At 44.4% G+C, this 22775-nt stretch overlaps 1 protein-coding gene and 1 pseudogene across 1 annotated transcript; one reads left to right on the top strand and one right to left on the bottom strand.

The window, feature by feature from the left end:
* The first annotated feature begins 911 nt into the window (after positions 1-911).
* Positions 912-2432, top strand: LOC123481253 (annotated as a pseudogene).
* Positions 2433-4423: 1991 nt separating this feature from the next.
* Positions 4424-5787, bottom strand: LOC123484478 (olfactory receptor 51L1-like). Its single transcript, XM_045214865.1, has 2 exons — positions 5708-5787; positions 4424-5433 (listed from the first exon to the last, which is right to left on the bottom strand). The coding sequence occupies exon 2, from the start codon at positions 5411-5413 to the stop codon at positions 4424-4426; it is 990 nt and encodes a 329-aa protein (XP_045070800.1). The 5' UTR covers positions 5414-5433; positions 5708-5787.
* Between the last annotated feature and the right edge of the window lie 16988 nt (positions 5788-22775).

Here is a 22775-nt window from a genome sequence, read left to right as displayed (position 1 = left end):
CAAGAGTTACAAAAGGCAAATGGGAAGAGCTAAAGGCGCAGTTGGCGTTTATTGTCATGAATCTTTCCCTTGAGGCAAAACTAAGCGGTTTCCGCTAGATTATCCTTAGTTGTTGTTGTCATAATTAAACAGAGAGGCTAATGAGTGTAAACATTATAGTCAAAAGAGATCATTAGGCCCTGATATGATAAAATAAGATGCCGATAATTAAGTCCTCATCTATTAACAACATTACCTTTAATGAGTTGTTAATATATAAATATGTACTTGTTTTCTCACTTTAATTAAATCCAAATGAAAATTATATTCTTTACCACAACTCTTTATAATGGTGGATTTGTCTAATTGTCCTTCAGTTCACACACAGACTGCTTATAAAACGTTGTTAAAAGCAGAGGTACAATTGGTGTTTGGTGTTATCGATGTTGGTACAGTGGGTGTTCAGTATTATTGATGTTGGTACAGTGGGTGTTCAGTATTATTGATGTTGGTACAGTGGGTGTTCAGTATTATTGATGTTGGTACAGTGGGTGTTCAGTATTATCGATGTTGGTACAGTGGGTGTTCAGTATTATCGATGTTGGTACAGTGGGTGTTCAGTATTATCGATGTTGGTACAGTGGGTGTTCAGTATCATTGATGTTGGTACAGTGGTGTTCAGTATTATTGATGTTGGTACAGTGGGTGTTCAGTATTATTGATGTTGGTACAGTGGGTGTTCAGTATTATTGTAAATTATCGTCAGGGAGGTATAAAATGACCAGGAAAGTTGTTTAGTTTGAGATGGTCTTGCCTTGGTCAATGTTTGGTTTACAACTTAATTTTGTATCTTCGGATAACTTATGGATTTTATATAAATTTTCCATTTCAGTAATCTGTATGTTTTCTCCTCCAGACACACAGAGGCTCAAATGGGTTTTTCTGTGCGCCTTTACAATGGAACGGAATCATCAGATGATGGATTCTACATCACAGCCTTCCACACAATGGGCAATAAGAACTACCTTATCCTAGCTCTATCTATAATATACATCATCACTCTAATGGGTAACTTTGATCTGTTAGCAGTCTTCATTATGAACCCAAGCCTTCAAAATCCAAAATATGTTGCAGTGTGCAATTTAGCCGTGGTGGACATCTCTTTGAACAGTGTTGTCATCCCCCAGATGGTGCCGGTATTTGTGTTCAATCTTAACTACGTCTCCTTTGGGACGTGTTTATCTCAGATGTTCTTCATGCATTTATTTGGTGACATGGAGTCCTTCTCCCTTGCTCTCCTAGCGGATGACCGTGTGATAGCCATCTGTTTCCCTCTGCGTTACCTCACTATCAACACCAACCTGAGGATGCTGCTCATCCTGGTAGGGATCTGGACCCTGGCCTTCCTCCTGGAGGTCTACCCTGTCGCCCTGGCCTCTAGCCTGCCTTACTGTGCCTCCAAGGTGGTGCGGAGCTGCTGCTGTGAGCACGGCCCTGTACACAGACTGGCCTGCTCTGACATCTCTTTCAACAGGAAACTAGCGACAGCGAAAACTCTGGCTGTTCTTCATCATCTTCACCTGTGGTGGCGGTGATGAAGATCGCCTCGACCACCCAGCGGGGCAAAGCCTTCCACACCTGTCTCACCCACCTGCTGCTGGTCCTGGTGTACTACCTCCCTGTCATCGTGGCCTACGTCCTAGGTAAACACAGGGATGACTGTACACTTCAAAATCAAATCGAATGTATTCGTCACATTCACAGTTTACAGCAGGCATAAAAGGTTTAGTGAAATGCTCATGCGTTTATCACCACACCTTTTATCCCTGCTGTAAACTGCATGCTCCCTAAGTGTAGGTCAGGAATAAAGGAGGACTCTGACACATTTGCCCCAAGTGTGTATATATTGTACTGTAGAAACTGTCATTCAAAATAGCAGTCACACATTACATTTTAGTCATTTAGCAGACACTCTTATCCAGTGCGACTTACATGAGCAACTAGGGTTAAATGCCTTGCTCAAGTGCACATAAACAGATTTTTGAACTAGTCGGTTCGGGTATTCAAACCAGCAACCTTTCGGTTACTGGCCCAACACTCTTAACCACTAGGCACATCTGAGTTAACCCGTTGCAGGTGCGTGGGAATAATGCAATAAAGAAAAGGTAACAGACTCGGGAGCATACAGCATTTCGCAGTGCACAATTTCCTTCTTATTTTTGCAGAATATGATCATTTACTGTTAATATTATCAATCATCGTCTCAAAGCCACTGGATGTGTGTATGTTTGTCCCTTCCCTCCTAGGTAACCTGCGCGTGGTGCAGTCCTCAGACCTCCTCACTGTGTCTGTTACCCTGCCACCCATGCTCAACCCTATCATCCACAGCCTAAAGACAGAGGAACTGCGGGAGAAAAAAAATTGTAAAGACAAAAGTTACTCCTCACAAATGAGGAGAGTTGTTGATCTTATGTTTTCAGATCTTTAGTTTGGGTTCAATTCTGCAGCAAAAACTCAAGTCAAGATATAAGAAATGTTTCCAAGGCAACTTTCTCCTTTGTATATCCTTCATTTCATCATTTTTCTGTTGATACTGTTTTATAAACACACTAACTCTTAAGATAATTGCAACAAAACTATTTCTGTCGATGCTTCTGTTGAACACAATATTTGCAGATAATAGATTTAACATACTTTATTGGGGTAAATACGATTAAATCTCTATTTCAGAGAGACATTTTTATGCCACAGCTGTAATTGTGGAGTGTTTATATATTATAATAACATCAATTATTGGATGGATTAATGTTGCAAACATCATAAAGCTACTGTATTAACAGAAAGGTACAGTACAACATGTTGAGGTAAAATCATTCTGATAACTGACAGTGTGATAACTGACAGCACAGGGCATGATAAGTGAGTACAGGTATCTGTCACATATAGTGATCATCACATACAATTATGGTATAAAGAGTAGAGTTTAAATGCAAAGTATCTAGATATACAGTATTTATGTTGAAAGAGTTCAACTCTAATTAAATTAAATAGCATACATTAATTAGTTCCACTAGATGGAACTAAAACACATTCACTGGCAGAGCCATAATGTAGGGCTCTGTTCACAGGTAAAATGGGTAACACTTTATAATACATTTCATGAATAAGGATTAATAAATTATTTATAAACCTGTAATAAATACATATTTGTAAACATGTGTAAGCATTCGTAAGCATGTATAAGCATTATAATCATTTTCGTAAGCATTTCTGTGAACAATTATGTATTTATTTTTAATATATTCAGTATAAGGTAACATACAAGCAGTTAATACAAGCAGTATGCAGGGGGAGAAACATCGAAATAAAAGAGAGACAACATGAGGAATAAATCTATTAAAGGATCTAAAAACACACAGAGTCACAGTTCTTCTATTCTGTGGTGAATAAACATAGCTATTACAAGGAGCAGTGTAGTTACACGTTTGGGACACAGCGTAAGAGCAGGGCATAGAGCAGGGCATAGAGCAGGGCATAGAGCAGGGCATAGAGCAGGGCATAGAACAGGGCATAGAGCAGGGCATAGAGCAGGGCATAGAGCAGGGCATAGAGCAGGGCATAGAGCAGGGCATAGAACAGGGCATAGAACAGGGCATAGAACAGGGCATAGAGCAGGGCATAGAGCAGGGCATAGAGCAGGGCATAGAACAGGGCATAGAACAGGGCATAGAACAGGGCATAGAACAGGGCATATTGGAAGGATCTTATTTAGAATTTTTCCTAAAACGTCAAAGACATGTTTCCAAAGAGATCCACAGTTAAACAGTGCCAAAACATTTGCAGAACGTTTCCTATTTCAGAACAAGATCATTTGTAACATTGATTATTATCTACAAGCTATATTTTAAATCTATGCTCAGGCGTGAAATAGGTCCAGCTGATGGGAAAGGTTTTTAGATGAAGAAGAAATGTTACCATTGGCCAGTCCGAATTGAGCCCAAGGTTCTCTAGGTCTCTTTCCCACTTCTTTGTGATAGGGAGGGTGTTGACATTATCTGAGGATAATTTATTATAAATTAAGGATACAAACCCAGTTATTCTGGTAGACAATATCAACTTTGCAATAAGGCGAGAGCCTGGAAAGGCATCCCATGGTACACCATACATTTTCAGAGCTGTACATCCAAAACATACATTATCATACATCAAAACATACATTATCATACATTATCATACATCCCAAACATACACTATCACACATCCGAAACATACATTATCGTACATTATCATACATCCCAAACATACACTATCAGCCTCTGATTCACTTATTCGTTTTTGGTTACATAACATGCAACTCTGTTATGACAGTGATGAATGCTAACATGTACAATTACCAGTGAATAGCGTCACATATAAACATACCGTGTAGAGCACCAGTACCTGATCAATTTATTGGTATTATGCTAGAGGTGTTTTGTTTGACCATTTTCTTCAAAAACCCTTTGATTTCCTCAGTATTCAAAACATAAATGATTGGATTGAGCATGGGAGGGAGAGCCGAAGCAAGAGACAAACAGATGATCCTGGCGTTGGGGTGAAGAGAGTAGGTCACCGCAGCAATGTATGTGGATATATATGGAAGAAAGAAAAGTGCTACTATTAGAAGGTGTGATATACAAGTCTTCAGAGCCTTCAAACGGCCCTCCCAGGTAGTAATTCTAAACAGGGCAAGTAAAATACACACATAAGACAGGACTATGAAAACTAACGGTACATGAAGGAATAGTACTGTATTCACTTTTGCCATGATGGAATTGGCTGAATTGTCATTGCAGGCCATTCTGTACAAAGGCCCATGATCACAGAAATAACTGTCAATGACTATGGTTTTACAGTAAGACAGTCTAGTGATCAGCATCGTGGTTGTGCCAGTGATGACCACATCGACGACCCACATCCCTGTAATCATGACAGACATGGTGGTGTTAGTGAGCAGAGTGTGGTATCTCAGAGGCAAGCATATGGCAACAAACCTATCACATGCCAGAACAACAAGGGTTATAGACTGCAAAGCAATAAAGAAGAACACAAAAAACATATTGGCCAGACATGCTTCATAGGTGATGTATTGTGAATCAAAAAGAAAGGTCTTAATCAGGTTTGGAATTAGTGCACTGCTCTCACCTAAGTCAGCTACCGCTAAGTTTAAAATGGCAATGTACTTTGGGATGTGAAGACTGCGTTGAGTGAATATTATGAACATTACAATGGAGTTCCCACAAACAGCAACTATATAGGCAAAGCACAAGAACATATAGTAAAATTTGGCATGAGGAATATCATGGAAGCCATTGATGATGAAATATTGAGGACGCACAAAAGAGCTGTTTTGCTTGATGATGTTTATCATGGAGCTCATTGCAGCGCAGGTCATCAGGTATTGTTTGCATCAACCTGTAATTTAAAAATACATAAATTAAATAATTTCATTAAGAAGTACATTAGGCCTGCACTCATTTTATTAGTCATTTCACACACGTTGTAACCGTATAATAGAATGCAATGTTCATTAATTACTTAACTAAATTATAGTCTTGTTCTACGTCTAACATGTTGAGATACAGGGGCCTTCTCAGATATATGATGTATTGTCTAAACCAGAGTAGGCTAAATATTACAAACTAGCCATTTGATCAAATCACAGTAAATGTTACTGATTCAAACTTACCAACAGATGGAGTCAGTGGCAAGAAATTGAGCCAAGCATTCACTGTAATTGCAGGTGAAGGTCTGTTGTTTGCAGGCGAGCCACTTAACTGTGGTTAAAAGTCTATGCCATGTGTCATTTTATATGTATGTGTCCTTTGCTGTAAATGTCTGTCATAGGATATTGAAAACACCCAGGGGAATGACGTAATCATAGTTGAACTGGCACTGGAGCTGTACAGCGTATCAACTAAAGCAAGGTTGCAAATCAGAAGGTACATTGGCTTGTGCAAACGCTTATCATGAATGATAAAACATATATTTGCCACATTAGCAAGCATGACTAGGACATTGATTTGGAACAAAACGTAAGGTTACTTGCGTAACCCCGGTTCTCTGATATTATGAGTGAGATATCTCACGTGGGAGTTTGCTACTCTTTCTGAAGTACCTATCAAAAGCATCTGTTAGAGACAGACAGGTAGAGTGGCGAGCGGCGAATGAGGTGAGACCCTCACTTACATAAAAGGAGCCCCTCTCCCGCCCTCTGGTCTCAAGCATCCTTCTCTTCTTCACGTTCTTGCGAGCAGGGGAATGTGGTGAGATATCTCACTCATAATATCAGAGAACAGGGATTACACAACTAAACTTAAGCCAACTCCCGTATCGCAAAAATGCTCTCCGAAGCCAGGGAGGTTCCAACATCAGCAACCTTCAGAGGTCCCAAAACTAAGGGAGTATGCACAGAAAAAGGTGCAGAGACAACCCAATGGGAAAAACCTCAAAACAAAGTGAGGGGAAGCCCAAAACAAGAGCATACCATCTCAGTTTAATGAGATATGACCCAGAAAACAGTGCCCGAGAGGTCAACTCCTCTGTAGGAGAGGGCCCTTCCGGGCCCCTCCGAAGGCTATCACCCTCACCATTAAAAATTTATATAATGGTCCCTTTGATCCGGCAGGATATCGTCGAAAATAGAAGGAAGCTCTTCCGAGGGTGGTTGCCCAACGAGCGTAGAGCATGACACCCTTGCCCGAGCTATCCTACAATCCAAGTAGATGCTAACCACACGTACTGGACAACAATGAGGAAGCCTTTCTAGGGAAGGCGACAGACGAAAAGCCGTAGGCTCCAAGTTGTGACAATGGTAAAATGTCAACCAGGGCCAAAGATAGGGTTAGGTACATTAACCTGAAAAATGCTTTGGCAGACTGCGGGCGCGAACAGTGGCTAGTAGAACACAGTTCACACATACACTTAGGGACGCCAAGGGTAGTGGTAAAGCGAAAGAAGGAGGAATATTGCGTCTCCACACTTTTCAGCGGCTAATAGCTGTTGTGAAATGATTTTAAGCACAATAGACATGTCCCAGGACCCGCTAAAAGCTTAGTTACTGGGCGTAAGCGACGTGCCCCCCTTAGAGACTACACAACAGTTATTGTAGTGGGTGATTTTGGACGGAGTCAGGCGCAGGAGGGTAATTCACAGAATATAAGTTTTTTTCAGGAACACAGCGGTACGCAGCAATGCTGTCACGATCGTTGAGAGACGGGTCAGACCAAGGTGCAGCGTGAAAAGCGTACATGTTTATTTAACTCAATAAACATAAACAAAACAAGAAACAACGTAACGTGAAGTCCCCAGGCTATACACATACAAGCCTAACACGGAACAAGATTCCACAACTAAGGTAGGCAAACAGGCTACTTAAGTATGATCCCCAATCAGAGACAACGAGCGACAGCTGTCTCTGATTGGGAATCACACCCGGCCAAACATAGACACACAACCTAGAACTGCAACATAGAAAATATAACATAGAAACTCCCTGACCAAACCAACTAAAGACAACAGGCCTCTAACGGCCAGGGCGTGACAAATGCGTAAAACACTCCAGTGTGGTAAATACGGCGCACTGGAGAAAAGCAAGGCACACGGGTGAATATCCCGGCGATACAAAATACAAAGTAGCTCCACCAAGCTAAAGTCACCTCCACAATAGCTAATCACACACAAAGACTGTCATGAATCCCGCTTCCTGAGTCTGTTTCTGCCTGTGTTGCCTGTTTTCTGTCCTGGAGTCTGTTTCCTGAGGTTCCTGAACGCACCCTGTCTGGTTGCCGGGCGACGAAGCTAGGCAGGAGATCTCTCTATTACCCGCACCTGCATCTCATCAGCTATCTGCACACCTGGTCCTGATCATCACCTCTCCACTTCATAAGCTCTGACCTGACATCCATTCCCTGCCGGATCGTTAGCCATGAACCGTATGTTGTGTCAGCGTATCAGCCTCAAAGTTACTAGAGTTAGTTTTGTTGTTTTGTACTTTTTGCTTGCCGTGTACTTACCTCCGTTTACTCTGTCTACAGTTGTTCTCCCGTAACATTCACTCCACCCTTGCCTGGTCGTCGGTGGCTTCTGTGACAGCATTGGATCTGCCTATTCACTTCCACCAACTCACCTCCGCTGCCTGCTCCGTCTCCTGGATTATCCTGCTTCCACATTTGAGTCGTTAAATAAATACTCCCCTTCTCTCTACTCACCTTGTCCTGGTCTGCTTCTGGGTTCTGCTTTAGATAATTGTGACAAAGACAGGGGGGCAGAGGGAACACCTATACAGATACTAATGAGGGGATATGAACCAGGTCTGTGTAATAAACAAGACAAAACAAATGGAAAGATGAGATGAGGAGCAGCAGTGTCTAGAAGGCCGGTGACGACGAACGCCGAAGCCTGCCCGAACAAGGAGAGGAGGCAACATCGGAGGAAGTCGTGACAGTACCCCCCCCCTCTGATGCCACGGTGCCAGGACTGGCTGATAACCTAAAACACATTGAGCTAGGTTAGTGGAGGAGTGGCGGAGAGAGTTCTGGGCATATTCGGCCCATGGCAAGAACGCCAACCACTCCCCCGGCTGGTCCTGGCAGTAGGACCGCAGGATCCTACCCACATCCTGATTCACGCATTCCACCTGCCCATTAGACTCGGGGTGGAACCCAGAGGTCAGGCTGACCGAGACCCCCAGACGTTCCAAGAATGTAAACTGGGGACCCCGGACAGACACTATATCCTCTGGCACCCCGTAGTGTCGGAAGACATGAGTAAACAGGGCTTCCGCAGTTTGCAGGGCCGTGGGGAGACCGGGGCAGAGGAAGGAGGCAGCAGGCTTTAGAAAAGTGGTCCAAAACGACCAGGATGGTGGTGTTACCCTGAGAGAGGGGAAGATCCGTACGGAAGTCAATTGACAAGTGGGACCATGGCCATTGTGGAACTGGCAAGGGATGTAACTTACCCACTGGGAGGTGCCTAGGTGCCTTACTCTGGGCGCACACCGAGCAGGAGGAGACATATATCCTCACGTCCTTAGCCATGGTAGGCCACCAGTACTTCCCGGTCAGGCAGCGCACTGTACGGCTGATACCTGGGTGACCAGAGGAGGGGGACGTGTGTGCCCAATAGATAAGACGATCAAGAGACAGCACCTACCACAGCCCAGCTGGGCACTGAGGTGGAGATGACTCTGTGCGTAACGCCCGCTCTATGTCCGCATCCACCGCCCACACTACTGGCGCCACAATGCAGGAGGCCGGAAGTATGGGGGTGTTATCTATGGGCCTCTCCTCTGTGTCGTACAGAAATGACAGTGCGTCTGCCTTCACGGTCTTAGTGCCTGGTATGTATGACAGCGTGAAATCAAACCGGGTGAAGAACAAGGCCCACCTGGCCTGTTGAGGGTTCAGTCTCCTTGCTGCCCGGATGTACTCCAGGTTACGGTAGTCAGTCCAGACGAGGAAAGGGTATTTCGCTCCCTCGAGCTAGTGCCGCCACGCTGTCAGGGCTCTGACAACAGTCAACAGCTCCCGATCACCAACGTCGTGGTTCTGCTCCGCTGGGCTGAGCTTCTTCGAGAAGAAGGCACAGGGGAGGAGCTTGGGTGGCGTGCCCGAGCATTGGGAAAGGACAGCACCTATCCCTACCTCGGATGCATCCACCTCCACTACGAATGGTAATGATGGATCGGGATGAGCCAGTACCTGGGCTGAGGTGAACAGAGTCCTCAGGTTACTGAAAGCTTTGTCAGCCTCAGCAGACCAGCAGAGCCAGGACGGCCCACCCTTCAAAAGGGAGGGGATGGGAGCTGCGACCTTGCCAAAGCCCTGGATAAACCTCCGATAGTAGTTGGCAAAGCCAATAAAGCGCTGCACCTCCTTTACCGTGGTTGGAGTCGGCCAATTATACACGGCTGAAATGCAGTCTCCCTCCATCTCCACACCTGAGGTGGTGATGTGGTATCCAAGGAAGGAGACGGACTGTTGGAAGAACAGACACTTTTCTGCCTTGGCATATAGGTCATTCTCCAACAGTCAGCCCAGCACTTTGCGAACCAGGGACACATGCTCGGCACGCGTAGAGGAATACACCAGAATGTCATCGATGTAGACCACCACACCACGACCCAGTCCCGAAACACCTCGTTCACAAAGGACTGGAAGACTGATGGAGCATTCATCAACCTGCATCACCAGGTATTCATAATGCCCCGTGGCTGTACTGAATGCTGTCTTCCACTCGTCCCCTTCCCGAACACGCACCAGATTGTACACACTCCAGAGATCTAATTTTGTGAAGAAGCACGCCCCATGCATTGATTCGATAACAGAGGAGATGAGAGGTAGAGGGTAGCTATAGCGAATGGTGGTTTGATTAAGTGCCCGGTAATTTTTTTTACATTTTAATCATTTAGCAGACGCTCTTATCCAGAGCAACTTACAGTTAGTTAGTGCATACATTTTTCATACTGGCCCCCTGTGGGAATCGAACCCACAACCCTGGCATTGCAAGCGCCATGCTCTACCAACTGAGCTACAGGAGGCCCCAATGCAAGGGCGCAGACCTCGGTCTTTCTTCTTCACGAAAAAGAAACTCGAGGAGGCGGGCGAAGTGGAGAGGCGTATGAACCCCTGGCGCAGGGACTCGGAGACGTATGTCTCCATAGCCTCAGTTTCAGCCTGCGACAGGGGATATACATGACTCCTGGGAGGCACAGCGTCTACCTGGAGGTTTATCGCGCAATCCCCCACCCGATGGGGTGGTAATTTGGTCGCCTGCGTTTTGGAGAACGCGTACGCCAAATCGAGGTATTCGGGGGGGAATGCGCACGTTGGAGGTAGTGTCTGGACTTTCCACCGAGGTTGCACCAACGGAAACAGCTAGGCACCTACCGTGACACTCTCGCGACCACCCCGTGAGAACCCTCTGCAGCCATGAAAAGGTGGGGTCATGTAGTGCGAGCCAGGGAAGACCCATCACCACAGGGAAATCAGGGCACTCAATAATATAGAAGGTGACTTGCTCCCTATGGGTCTCCTGCATGATCATCGTGACTGGTGCTGTAACATCCCTAACAAAACCTGACCCTAATGGTCGACTGTCAAGTGCTTTGATGGGTAATGGAATGGGTAGGGGACCAAAGTAATACAGAGACTATTAGCTAAAGTTCTGTCCATAAAGTTCCCAGCTGCACCTGAACCGACCAGCGCCTTACACTGGGGAACTACCGGGTAATCAGGGAAGTTGACATGTATGGTGCAGTGTGCAGCAGAGGGCTCTGAACGAGTGTGGGTTTGCGCTACGCAAGAGTGCCCTGCCTGCCGCCTCCAGACCCAGAAGAAACCTGACGACAGCGTGCAGCAGAATGTCCTCTCCTGCCACAAGAGTGACACTGGAGCTGTCGTCCTCTGCTCTCCCGGATCACTGCACCACCCAGCTCCATCGAAATGGAATCCGGGTTGAAGGGGGGTGGAACTGAGGGAGATTTTTTAGTGGACTATGAGATAAAACTGAGTTAATCACGAACATATAGTTAGAATATTTTGTTGCTAGGCAGGAACTTAATTGGGTTATTTCATTGTGTGTGTGTGTGTGAAGTGGGAATCTGACCTAGGGTCGAATTGCTCACTCTTTCTTAAATTCATGGCTGTCCTACCTTATCAGAGACTGGAACCAGACTGTGGCCTTTTGCCCCTCTCCTCAAACAAAGTGGAGGGAGAGCCGGGGTTGAACAGAGTTTAAACTAAACATGAGTGTTTTTGCAAGATAAGGGATTGATTGATTGTATTACCATTGATTCTGAACTGAATGAAAGTCGAATTTAGCCTCCATCATAGACAAAGTAAGTGGGTGGAGCGATAAAGAGCGGGAAACTGAAGAAGGAGGGATTTTGAGCTAGAAGAGATGTGAATGGGACTATATAGCTGGGGGAGAGAGAGAGAGAAAAGGGGCCTACTCTGCAGACCAGCACGGGCTTTGTTGAATTGAAATAAAGTCAAATCTTGATTCTACAAAAACTCTGGAAGAACTTTGATTTTTAATAAAGTATAGTGATTCATTTCCACAACAAAACGGGCAGGCCACTTCCAGGATGTCCTCTTGAAGCTAGCAGGTTGTCCAACTGGATGGCCATGTCCACCAGCTGGTCGAAAGTCAATGTGGTATCCCAGCAGGCTAGCTCCCTTCGGACGTCCTCTCGCAGGCTGCACCGGAAGTGGTCGATGAGGGCCCGCTCGTTCCACCCGGCCCAGCCGCTATAGTTCGAAACTCCAGGGCAAAGTCCTGGGCGGTCCTCATCCCCTGCCTCAGGTGGACTAGCCGCTCGCCCGCCTCTCTTCCTTTGGGGGGGTGATCGAAGACTGCCCGGAATAGGCGAGCGAACACCCTGTAGTTGTCCAACGCGTCTCCTCCTTCACTCCAGACCGCGTTGCCCCACTCCAGGGCTTTCCACGAGAGGCAGGAGACGAGGGCGGACACCTTCTCCCGCTCCGATGGAGCCGGGCTGATGGTCGAAAAATAGAGGTCCAGCTGCAGGAGGAATCCCTAGCAATGGACCGCTGTCCCGTCATACTCCCTCGGTCGGTGGCTGGATCCGGTCGCTCAACTGGTCCCGAAGGATCAGGTCCTCTCCTCTTCAGGCATTGGACGACCTGGAGAACCCGATCCATAGCTTCTCCCAAGCTGGCTAGCATGTTGGAGTGCTCCCGGACCCACTCCATAACTCCAGGCATGATCTCCGCTCCTGCTGACTCCATGATTCGGGTGTGTGATTCTGTAGTGGGTGATTTTGGACGGAGTCAGGCGCAGGAGGGTAATTCACAGAAAATGTGGTTTATTCAGGAACACAGCGGTACGCAGCAATGCGTAAAACACTCCAGTGCGGTAAATACGGCGCACTGGAGAAAAGCAAGGCACACGGGTGAATATCCCGGCGATACAAAATACAAAGTAGCTCCACCGAGCTAGAGTCACCTCCACAATAACTAATCACACAAAAAGACAGGAGGGCAGAGGGAACACTTATAAGATACTAATGAGGGGTTATGAACCAGGTCTGTGTAATAAACAAGACAAAACAAATGGAAAGATGAGATGAGGAGCGGCAGTGTCTAGAAGGCCGGTGACGATGAACGCCGAAGCCTGCCCGAACAAGGAGAGGAGGCAGCTTCGGAAGAAGTCATGACAGTTATGGATAAACTGTATCATTGTCGGGGCCTTGGCAAGTGGAGAAAGCGGCTAAAGGACCTTAGCAAATATGAACCTTCTCTCCATCCAAAAAATCATTCTAGGAGCATAGGTCCATGGACAATGGAGTGTAGGGAGGAACGGTCTGTGTAGTCACACCACTTCTCCACGACAAAAATGCACCAACTGTGAAAGCAGAGAGCGTGTATAAGGGTCTGGCGATCTTTTCCAAGAGTCGCAGGTCTCTCTTTACCTTGTTTTGTTCTTTACCGGCTATGCCCCAAAGGCTAAAGCATCCGGGTGAGGATGGAGAATTGCTTCATTTGCACGGTCACAAAAGGGTATAGGCCCTGCATGAAGATAGCTGCCAAGACTGGTCGTAAGCAGGGTCGTAACTGCCGACCGGAAAATCACTGGTCATCGAGGCGCTCAAACATGAGGAGGGAAAGCATACGGCATCACCCACTTCTCCTGGGAGTGTCAGCTCTTCCACCCCGAACGGTGTGGTCACCGGGTTTTGGGATCAGGTCACCCAGGGCCCTATAGGGTTGTCACTTCTACCAGGCTGCAGTAATTCAGTCTGGATAGATGTGGGAAGCGGGCTCTCTCGGGACAGAGCAGCCAGCACCATGATGTAAGACATCAGGCAATGTAGCTTGAAGGAAGAAGGAAACACCTGCAGCACAGTATTCCTAATCGTGGGCAGTAGGACAGCTACATCACTGGTAAGACTTGGCCCTGCTCCATGGAGGAGGGTTGTCAAGAGCAACGACGGTTCCTCAGCCACTCGCTCCCGTAAGATGGGGAGGTAGAGCAGGAAGTGGCCCTGTTGCGTGAACCAATCGTAGTAAATAACGGGATGAGGTAAAGCCAAAGCTTTGTGGACTCGGGAGTACCAGATAGCTGTCTGAGGCTCTGACGCCTGTGAGGGTGCCGCCCCTTTCCCTAAGATCCAGAAAGTAAACTAAGGAATAACTATACTGTTTGATATGAGAGTGTCCTCCATTACAGAGACAAGTTGTCTTTGCCAAGTAGAGAAAGAAATGCCCATCTATCACGTTTCAGGAGAAGTCCCAGATGCAGACAGTGTTGAAGTAACAAAAGTTTATTACAAAAACAGGGGGCAGGCAAATGACAGGTCAAGGGCAGGCAGAGGTCAGTAATCCAGATCAGCGTCCAAAAGGAACAGAACGGCAGGCAGTCTCAGGGTCAGGGTCAGGGTCAGGGCAGGCAGAGGTAAACCGCTGGTAGGCTTGACGAAACAAAACGAACTGGCAACAGACAAACAGAGAACACAGGTATAAATACACTGGGGATAATGGGGAAGATGGGCAACACCTGGAGGGGGGTGGAGACAATCACAAAGAGAGGTGAAACAGATCAGGGTGTGACACCCTCAGAATCCTAAAAAGGGCTGAGAGAGTTTACCAGTGAAACCTGGAAACCTGTCCTCCTGTAGAACGGGGGAGCGTAATGGTTAGGGTTCCCCTGCCTGTCATACAGAGTAGCAGTGCCATATGGTGGGAAAACCGGAGTGGCGCACACCATAACTGGCTTGACTGTGAAAGCCCCGGGGGGGGGAGCCTGAGGGAGGCACTTGGGGGGGAACAAAAAGTGTGTCTCCTCCATTTCCTCATATGAGCACGGTCACAAAAGTGAGCTGCTGCAGAGAGAATAGGGTTTTGTCTTAAAACAGCCCTGCCTACCCACTGCTGTGAAACTCGGAGAGGGAAAGGAGTAGCAACTGTTAAACCCGCAGAGAGAGGGTAGGGCAGAGAGCCGTAGGCCCTGCACACTATCCTCCTCAGCTGCCAGGGCTGCGCCCTAGGATGGTCGACCCTTCTTACCTCCTTTAGGAGGGACAGAGGGGCGGATCCTTGCTGCGGCTGCATCGTAAGACTACTTCCCTGCGCATGTCACACTTCTGCCGCATGGCGGCGACAGTGGGCCCGATCAACTCCTTTGGTGTCACTGGGGCATCCAGGAGGTCCACTTTTTCTTTGTCTGTTCAGCTGCATAAGCTCAGCCCTTTCTCCCACTACTGCTAGGCTCAAGGCTAGACCACAGCCTTGGATGGCACTACTGGAGGCACGGCAGCTCAGGTCTGTAATCTACCAAGCATCTGGGTCTAGGGTGTCCAAGTCCACTTGCTTCCCCACTTCCTCCAGTAACTCAGCCTGATATGACAACAATAAAAATGTCACTTTGAGAGCTCTAATTGCTTGGGCTGAGGCCTTGTACGTCTTCTTTGAAAAGCAGAGGCAGTAAAGCGTTCCGCCTTCCCAGGGAGTGAGGTGCTGGTGTTGTTAGTGACACGGAGCAAGGGGCTGAGGTGGTGAGCCAGTGACGGCTCGACCATGGGAGGGTTGCCAAACCTGGATTCCTCCATATTGTATAAGTCCAGGTTTGGGGTACACTTAGCAAGAATCCTGCTAGTGAGGGTTTTTTCCCATGAGCTCTTAGCTTCCCTGAGGAAAGCTGGTACTGCGGGGAGTAGTTATTTTATCGGAGCTGTATGGGACGAGAGTCTCTAGCAAATATCAGCTTGTGTAAACGGTGTACCAAGCTAGCTAGTTAGGAGTCTTGTGGCTAACAGCTAGCAATATTGAGCACCATATAACACTATAGCCATAACACTACAGCGAGGCTTGTGGGTTGTTAGCTAGCTAGCAGCGACCTCGTGGTGAAAGCGACCTCGTGGTGAAGGTATGCTATGGCTAGCTCAGTGCTGGCTGAAGGATACCATGTGACCGAGTTCGCCTTCAGAAAGAGTTCTCCTGCGACCAACGGCACCATGATGCTCCCCCGACCGACAGCATGAGAGAAGGGAGCTATCAATGTTACCCTGTTGCAGGTAGGGTATGCTAGTGAGCAGTGGTGGAAAAAGTACCCAATTGCCATACTTGAGTAAAAGTAAAGATACCTTAATAAAATATGACTCAAGTAAAAGTGAAAGTCACCTAGTAAAATACTACTTGAGTATTAATCATTTCAATTTCCTTATATTAAACAAACCAGATGGCACGATTTTCGTGTTTTTTAAATTTACAGATTCTGTAGCCAGGAGCACACTCTAACACTCACACATAATTTACAAACTAAGCATTTGTGTTTAGTGAGTCCGCCAGATCAGAGGCAGTAGGGATGACCAGGCATGTTCTCTTGATATGTGCATGAATTGGACAATTTTTCTGTCCTGCTAAGCATTCAAAATGTAACGAGTACTTTTGGGTTTCAGGGAAAATGTATGGTGTAAAAAGTACATTATTTTGTTTGGAATGTAGTGAAGTAAAAGTAAAAGATGTCAAAATATAAATAGTAAAGTACAGATACTCCAAGAAACGACTTAAGTAGTACTTTAAAGTATTTTTACTTAAGTACTTTATACCACTGCTAGTGAGGTTAGTTTGCCTGTCAGAAAGCTAGCCAAGTTAGCTTAAGCCTTGCAGTGTGGGCTTACCGAGTCTCAACTGCTAGAGGTGATGCTAGCTACCAATGGAGACTGAGAAGTAGAAAAGGAATTTCTACACGAAAACAAAAACCTTCCAGTTAGTTCTCAACCTCTCAACAGGGTCTGAACACCTACGCTCGGCAGCGATATCCTTCATGGTTCCCTTGTGAGCAGTTTAGCAGGCAAACAGGTATCCAGTCGATATGAGGAAAGCTAGAGTAGTGACACTCTTCGTGAGGGAGAGAAGCGAGAATAAGCAGAGGGCAGGAGAGTGGTTCGTTTTATGGAAGTGAGGGTCTCACCTCATTCGCCACTCTAACTGTCTGTTTCCAACAGACGCTTTTGATAGGTACTTCCACGAGAGTAGGCGGTCCTAGCGAGCCCCCATGTGAGATATCGAAACAAATAATTGAAAGAGAACCAATCTTAATCATTTTACATTGACAGCTAATGTACAACTATATGAGTGTGAAACCCAGGACAAAAAGTGGCACTGCAGTCAGCTGCCATGGAAACAAAGGTATGCAACATTACAATAACATTATTTTCTGATTTAAAAAAATGTAATGTGACTTCAGGTAACCAAATTACAACCAGATTAAGATTTTTTTTTACTGTGCATGTCATATGGGGGTTAGGATCATGACCATAAAGTCGTTTGCAGGTCAGAAAGAACAGTCCTGCTTTTTTTTTAATGTATTTCTCAAAATACATTATATGATGCTGACCAGGGGCGGTGTGTTCATTAGGGCGATATGGGCGACGCACTGCCAAACGGGAAAAGGAAGGGATTTTTTTTCTAATCAATTATATCACGGCAACAGTAGTTATCAGTGTTCTAATCTAGACGTCTGATCTGCCACTAAATGTCCAATCAGGCTAAAGTCGTGCTTCAAATGTCCCCGCCCGTTTTGGGGCGATTTCAGTCAGGTTGAAAATCGCCCAGAAGTCTCTCATAGCCTCTAATGTAAAATCAATTTTTTTCAAATATCAGAGCTTTCAATACAATCTCTATGGGTTTCTGAGGGCTTGCACTTACGCGCTTTCGTCATACGTAACATAACCATGAACGTAACTAAGAAAAGAGCGGGTAGCCTCATCAATCAATTCACTATTACTGTCAAAATGGCTAGCCTTCAGTGCAACTCGATTGTCTCTTTGAAAGAAGTTCCTTTTTGTCGGCGAACAAATCAAGATAAATTGGCAACGAAACAATTAGGACCTCCCAGACCAAATTTAATAATTCAACAGGTTTCTACTAAGCAGAGTCGTGAAAACTGTCTACGAGAATCGAGACGACCTCATAGAATGTTTTGAAGCCATTCGGACGGGTTCATTGGGTTCATTTGACCAGCCCACCGTGAGAGAGGCATCTGGCTACGTGAGGATGCTACATGATGAAGATTTAATTTTTTTCCTGCGGCTTTTTCACAAAATCATGCCCCACGTCGACATTCTGTACCAGAAGCTACAGAAGAAGGACATCGATGCTGTCTTTATCAAACGTGCCCTCGACAGCTTCACAAGCAGTGTGCAGGCCATAAGGTAAGATTAAACAATATCATTCGATCTTTCTCAATGTTCATTTTTACAAATCTATACAATTGGCCAGAATATGGTTGTTCATATTTACAAATCTATACAATTGGCCAGAATATGGTTGTTCATTTTTATAAAGCCATACAGATAGCTGTGTTTACCTTTTCTAGAAATTACTTTCAAATTCTGTTTTCAGGCAAAATGTCTATCACTGTTCATTTTCACAAATCTATACAAGAGGGCAGAATATGGAAGTCTATAAAAATGTCTTATTACCAATAACTTGCATCAATGTTTTCAGTAGCCTCTATCAAAAGCTCCTGCTTGCTTGTTGTGAATTATGCTCAGGTGCACATATTTCCAATTCAACCATGAGGCAAAAAAATGTGGTAAAAGCTCTTGTTGATCCTGCAATCTGAACAAATACCAAGATGCTGTATTTTCAGCTGATATTTCATTTGTTTATGGAAATGCATATTGTTTATGCAGTGTTGAGGAATGTGAAAGAACACCCTTGATTATTTTTACTGTGATGACTTATTTTGATTTTGTAAGCCAACACTTTTGAGATCAGTCAATAAATGCTTCTGGTATTGACTTATATGCTGCCCCTGTCTTCATGTTGTTGCTGGACATATACTTTTAAAAATGTGTGTAGGTCACCTAAATCATCAGAAAAATTGCCCCCCCTGAGAATTTTTTCAGGAGCCGCCACTGATGCTGACACTATATGCATCAATACCTCCCAAAATAAATAATTAGACTAACTAATGCTGCCAGGCTTAAAAGCAGCCCCATGTCATTAAAGTATCCTGAGATTTCAATTACACATGAGATAATGGAATATTAACTCACTAATGACTCCTTGAATCACTCCAGGGGCAGGGACTAGACCTAGACAGGGAGGATTTACATTTTAGCCAGTCATTCAGGATGATGTGTCTGCTAAATGACTTAGATGTAATGTGATGTATAAAAACAAAATCAAACTGGTAATTTATTGTAAGAAAAATAACACCATTCTTAAATTATATTGCAAAAAAACATTTTCAGGAAAAATCTAAGATATCACACAATCTACTTGTATTGCCTAGGTTGAATAAATTAAACCTTATGTGCAATTTATTTACTCGTTGTAAAGTATACTACAAAATAATTGTGCACTGTTGCATCCATCATTCATTTGTGAGAGTTAGTCTGAAATGAAAGCACAGATACGGCAGGAGTGATGGCTAGCACTGTCGCACTGCTCAGGTGTTCCACAGCTAATTGAGCTACGTTAATGAAGTGTTGACGGTTTCGAGTGTAATCTGAAGAGACAGATGTCGCAATACCATGCATCCGAGTTAGGCCACCTGACAGAAGGCTGACGCAAACATGAAAGCAAGTGAAGGGGCTGATACTGTACCGGTCAAGAGGATACATGCTCCTAGTTTTCATGTGGAGTTAATATGCAGTATTATTCTCCCACTACTGATAATGTGGGTGAAATAGTGGCTTTGGGTTATAAGTGACTGGTCTCCTTTTGGTTGTGTTCCTATTGTTTTTAGAGCACAGTGTCCATAGGTTTCTATTGCCCAGATTTGTAGGGATGCGTCTCCTACGGGTTAAACCATACTCAATACACTGTGTATTGTTTCTCTAACACATCCCATCTATATATAATATCTATATATTTCTTACATTTTAATATATTAACAGGGGATTGACACCTGATTTGTATTGATTTATACCTCACGTCTACCATTGCCAATAGAGAACATAATGAACGTGAACCTAAAACATAGGCTAGCATGCTTCTGCAGAGCACGGTAACAGAAATGGTTTTACACATTGACTCATACAATAGGCTACACAACAAAGAGATGACTTAATTAAAAACGTTTTTTATTTTTATTCAGTGGGTTCAACTTTGTTAAACATCTTCAACATTTAGTTTTTGATCTCTTTGGTTCTAAAACAGTATACAAAGGGATTTACAAGAGAGGGCCCGAGAATATCTTGGATCATCAAGCCATGACGCTCTTCCAAGGTCAGTACCACACCTAACCTGGTCAAGACTATACGTACAAATAAAGGAACGTAATTGCACACTATCACTATCAAGTGACTAAAGCAAGTACTACATCTTCCTCTTGTCGTTCTTGGAGGACATTTTAACCATAGCAAATATGATCCATACGTAGGACAGGCAAACAAAACAGAACGTGCCAAACAGGAGAAAGGTGACGATGGTTATCATATTGAAATAGTAGCTAGGATTGACACAAGTGGCTCTCACTAAAGCAGCATAATCACAGAAGGTGTATTTGAGGGTTGAGTGGCAGTAAGGGAGAGGAATCAGTGGTGGCAGGCATAACAGCCACAAAAGCACAGGCAACCACCCACAGAGCACCCGTCAGAACCAGAGTACGAACATTGGTGAGGATACTTTGATACCTCAGTGGACTATGGATAGCAATCAAACGATTAAAAGCCATGACAGAGATAGCAAACATCTCCTTTACGCCCCCCAGGTGGAAAACAAACTTCTGAATGAAGCATGGCACATAAGCTATGGTTTTAGCACCAGCTACCAGCACACCAATCATAGTTGGACTGACACTGGAGCTGTACAGCATATCAACTAAAGCAAGGTTTCAAATCAGAAGGTACAATGGCTTGTGCAAACGCTTATCATGAAGGATAAAACATATATTTGCCACATTAGCAAGCATGACTAGGACATAGATACACAGAATTACAATCCCTACTGTCAGAGATTTGTCAATTGTGTCAAAACCACCTATGACAAATTGTTGTATTATTTTGCCAGAGACATTTCCCAAGGACATATTCCACTGTCCCTCGAAGGTCCAAACAGCTACAAGGGAATAAACAGGTGTCATTCAATGGGACTTCTGAACAGGCACTTCTTACGTGATTAAGAGTGCTGCATTACCGAATAACTGTTATAAATAAATCTTACAACATTTAAGCACAAAAAACTAAGCACATTCTCAATTCTCATTCTCTTACGTTTCTTCATTTTCAAATCAGAAAAAGTGGTCATTAATTAAATATAGTCAAAACAATGAGAAAACAATGTACACCAAACAAACAATAATACTAAGATTGATTATATTGAATCCTGTTAATCTCTTCAAACAGAATCATGATTTGTAATTATGTACATAAAGTACCATCATCCTGTTCTAATATACTACTCATTGAATGTTTTCATATCAACAATCCTGACGCTATTTGGATACTGCATGTATAGGCACATAGTGAGATGATACAGTTATATATCTGGACCTCTAAGACACCTACATAATTCCTTTGGATGAGCTTATCTGGAGATCCTATGACTATCCTCTCTATGATGGCATGGGATATTTATACATGGTTGGTTCACCTGAGAACCTTCTGGGTAGAGACCCAACAACCAACCATATCCTTGATCTCAAACTGAGATTATAATACATCTACATAATAATCATTTCCCTAACGTCCAAAGCAGGAAAATGGATGGATATTGTCCCTAATGAAGAAGGAAAATACTAGGCATTCAGTGGTTGCTAAATCAAACTATTCTGAATGATTGGAATATGATGTCACTAAAGGTTTTACACATGTTACATTTGACCAGAGCCATGCATTTAGAGAGTTGGGCCATTGAAGCAGAGATTTTCTTTTTCTCCAAGTCACAGTTCTGGTCTAGTTAAGGGGTGGTTGCCAAGTTTCTAAATATAGTAAGAATAAAATTATAAACAACTTACTTTAAGATTGAACCTTTCTTGTGACTATAAAATAAATATTATCATATTTAGTGACAGTAGAAACTTGGCCTCATTCCATATACAGTGGGGGAAAAAAGTATTTAGTCAGCCACCAATTGTGCAAGTTCTCCCACTTAAAAAGATGAGAGAGGCCTGTACTTTTCATCATAGGTATACGTCAACTATGACAGACAAAATGAGAAAAGAAAATCCAGAAAATCACATTGTAGGATTTTTAATGAATTTATTTGCAAATTATGGTGGAAAATAAGTATTTGGTCAATAACAAAAGTTTCTCAATACTTTGTTATATACCCTTTGTTGGCAATGACATAGGTCAAACGTTTTCTGTAAGTCTTCACAAGGTTTTCACACACTGATGCTGGTATTTTGGCCCATTCCTCCATGCAGATCTCCTCTAGAGCAGTGATGTTTTGGGGCTGTCGCTGGGCAACACGGACTTTCAACTCCCTCCAAAGATTTTCTATGGGGTTGAGATCTGGAGACTGGCTAGGCCACTCCAGGACCTTGAAATGCTTCTTACGAAGCCACTCCTTCGTTGCCCGGGCGGTGTGTTTGGGATCATTGTCATGCTGAAAGACCCAGCCACGTTTCATCTTCAATGCCCTTGCTGATGGAAGGAGGTTTTCACTCAAAATCTCACGATACATGGCCCCATTCATTCTTTCCTTTACACGGATCAGTCGTCCTGGTCCCTTTGCAGAAAAACAGCCCCAAAGCATGATGTTTCCACCCCCCATGTTTCACAGTAGGTATGGTGTTCTTTGGATGCAACTCAGCATTCTTTGTCCTCCAAACACGAC

The sequence above is a fragment of the Coregonus clupeaformis genome, chromosome 5 (assembly GCF_020615455.1).
Source record: "Coregonus clupeaformis isolate EN_2021a chromosome 5, ASM2061545v1, whole genome shotgun sequence".
NCBI classification, from domain to species: domain Eukaryota; kingdom Metazoa; phylum Chordata; class Actinopteri; order Salmoniformes; family Salmonidae; genus Coregonus; species Coregonus clupeaformis.
Note: the sequence above shows the minus strand (reverse complement) of the source record. Positions and strands in the feature narration are given on the sequence as shown.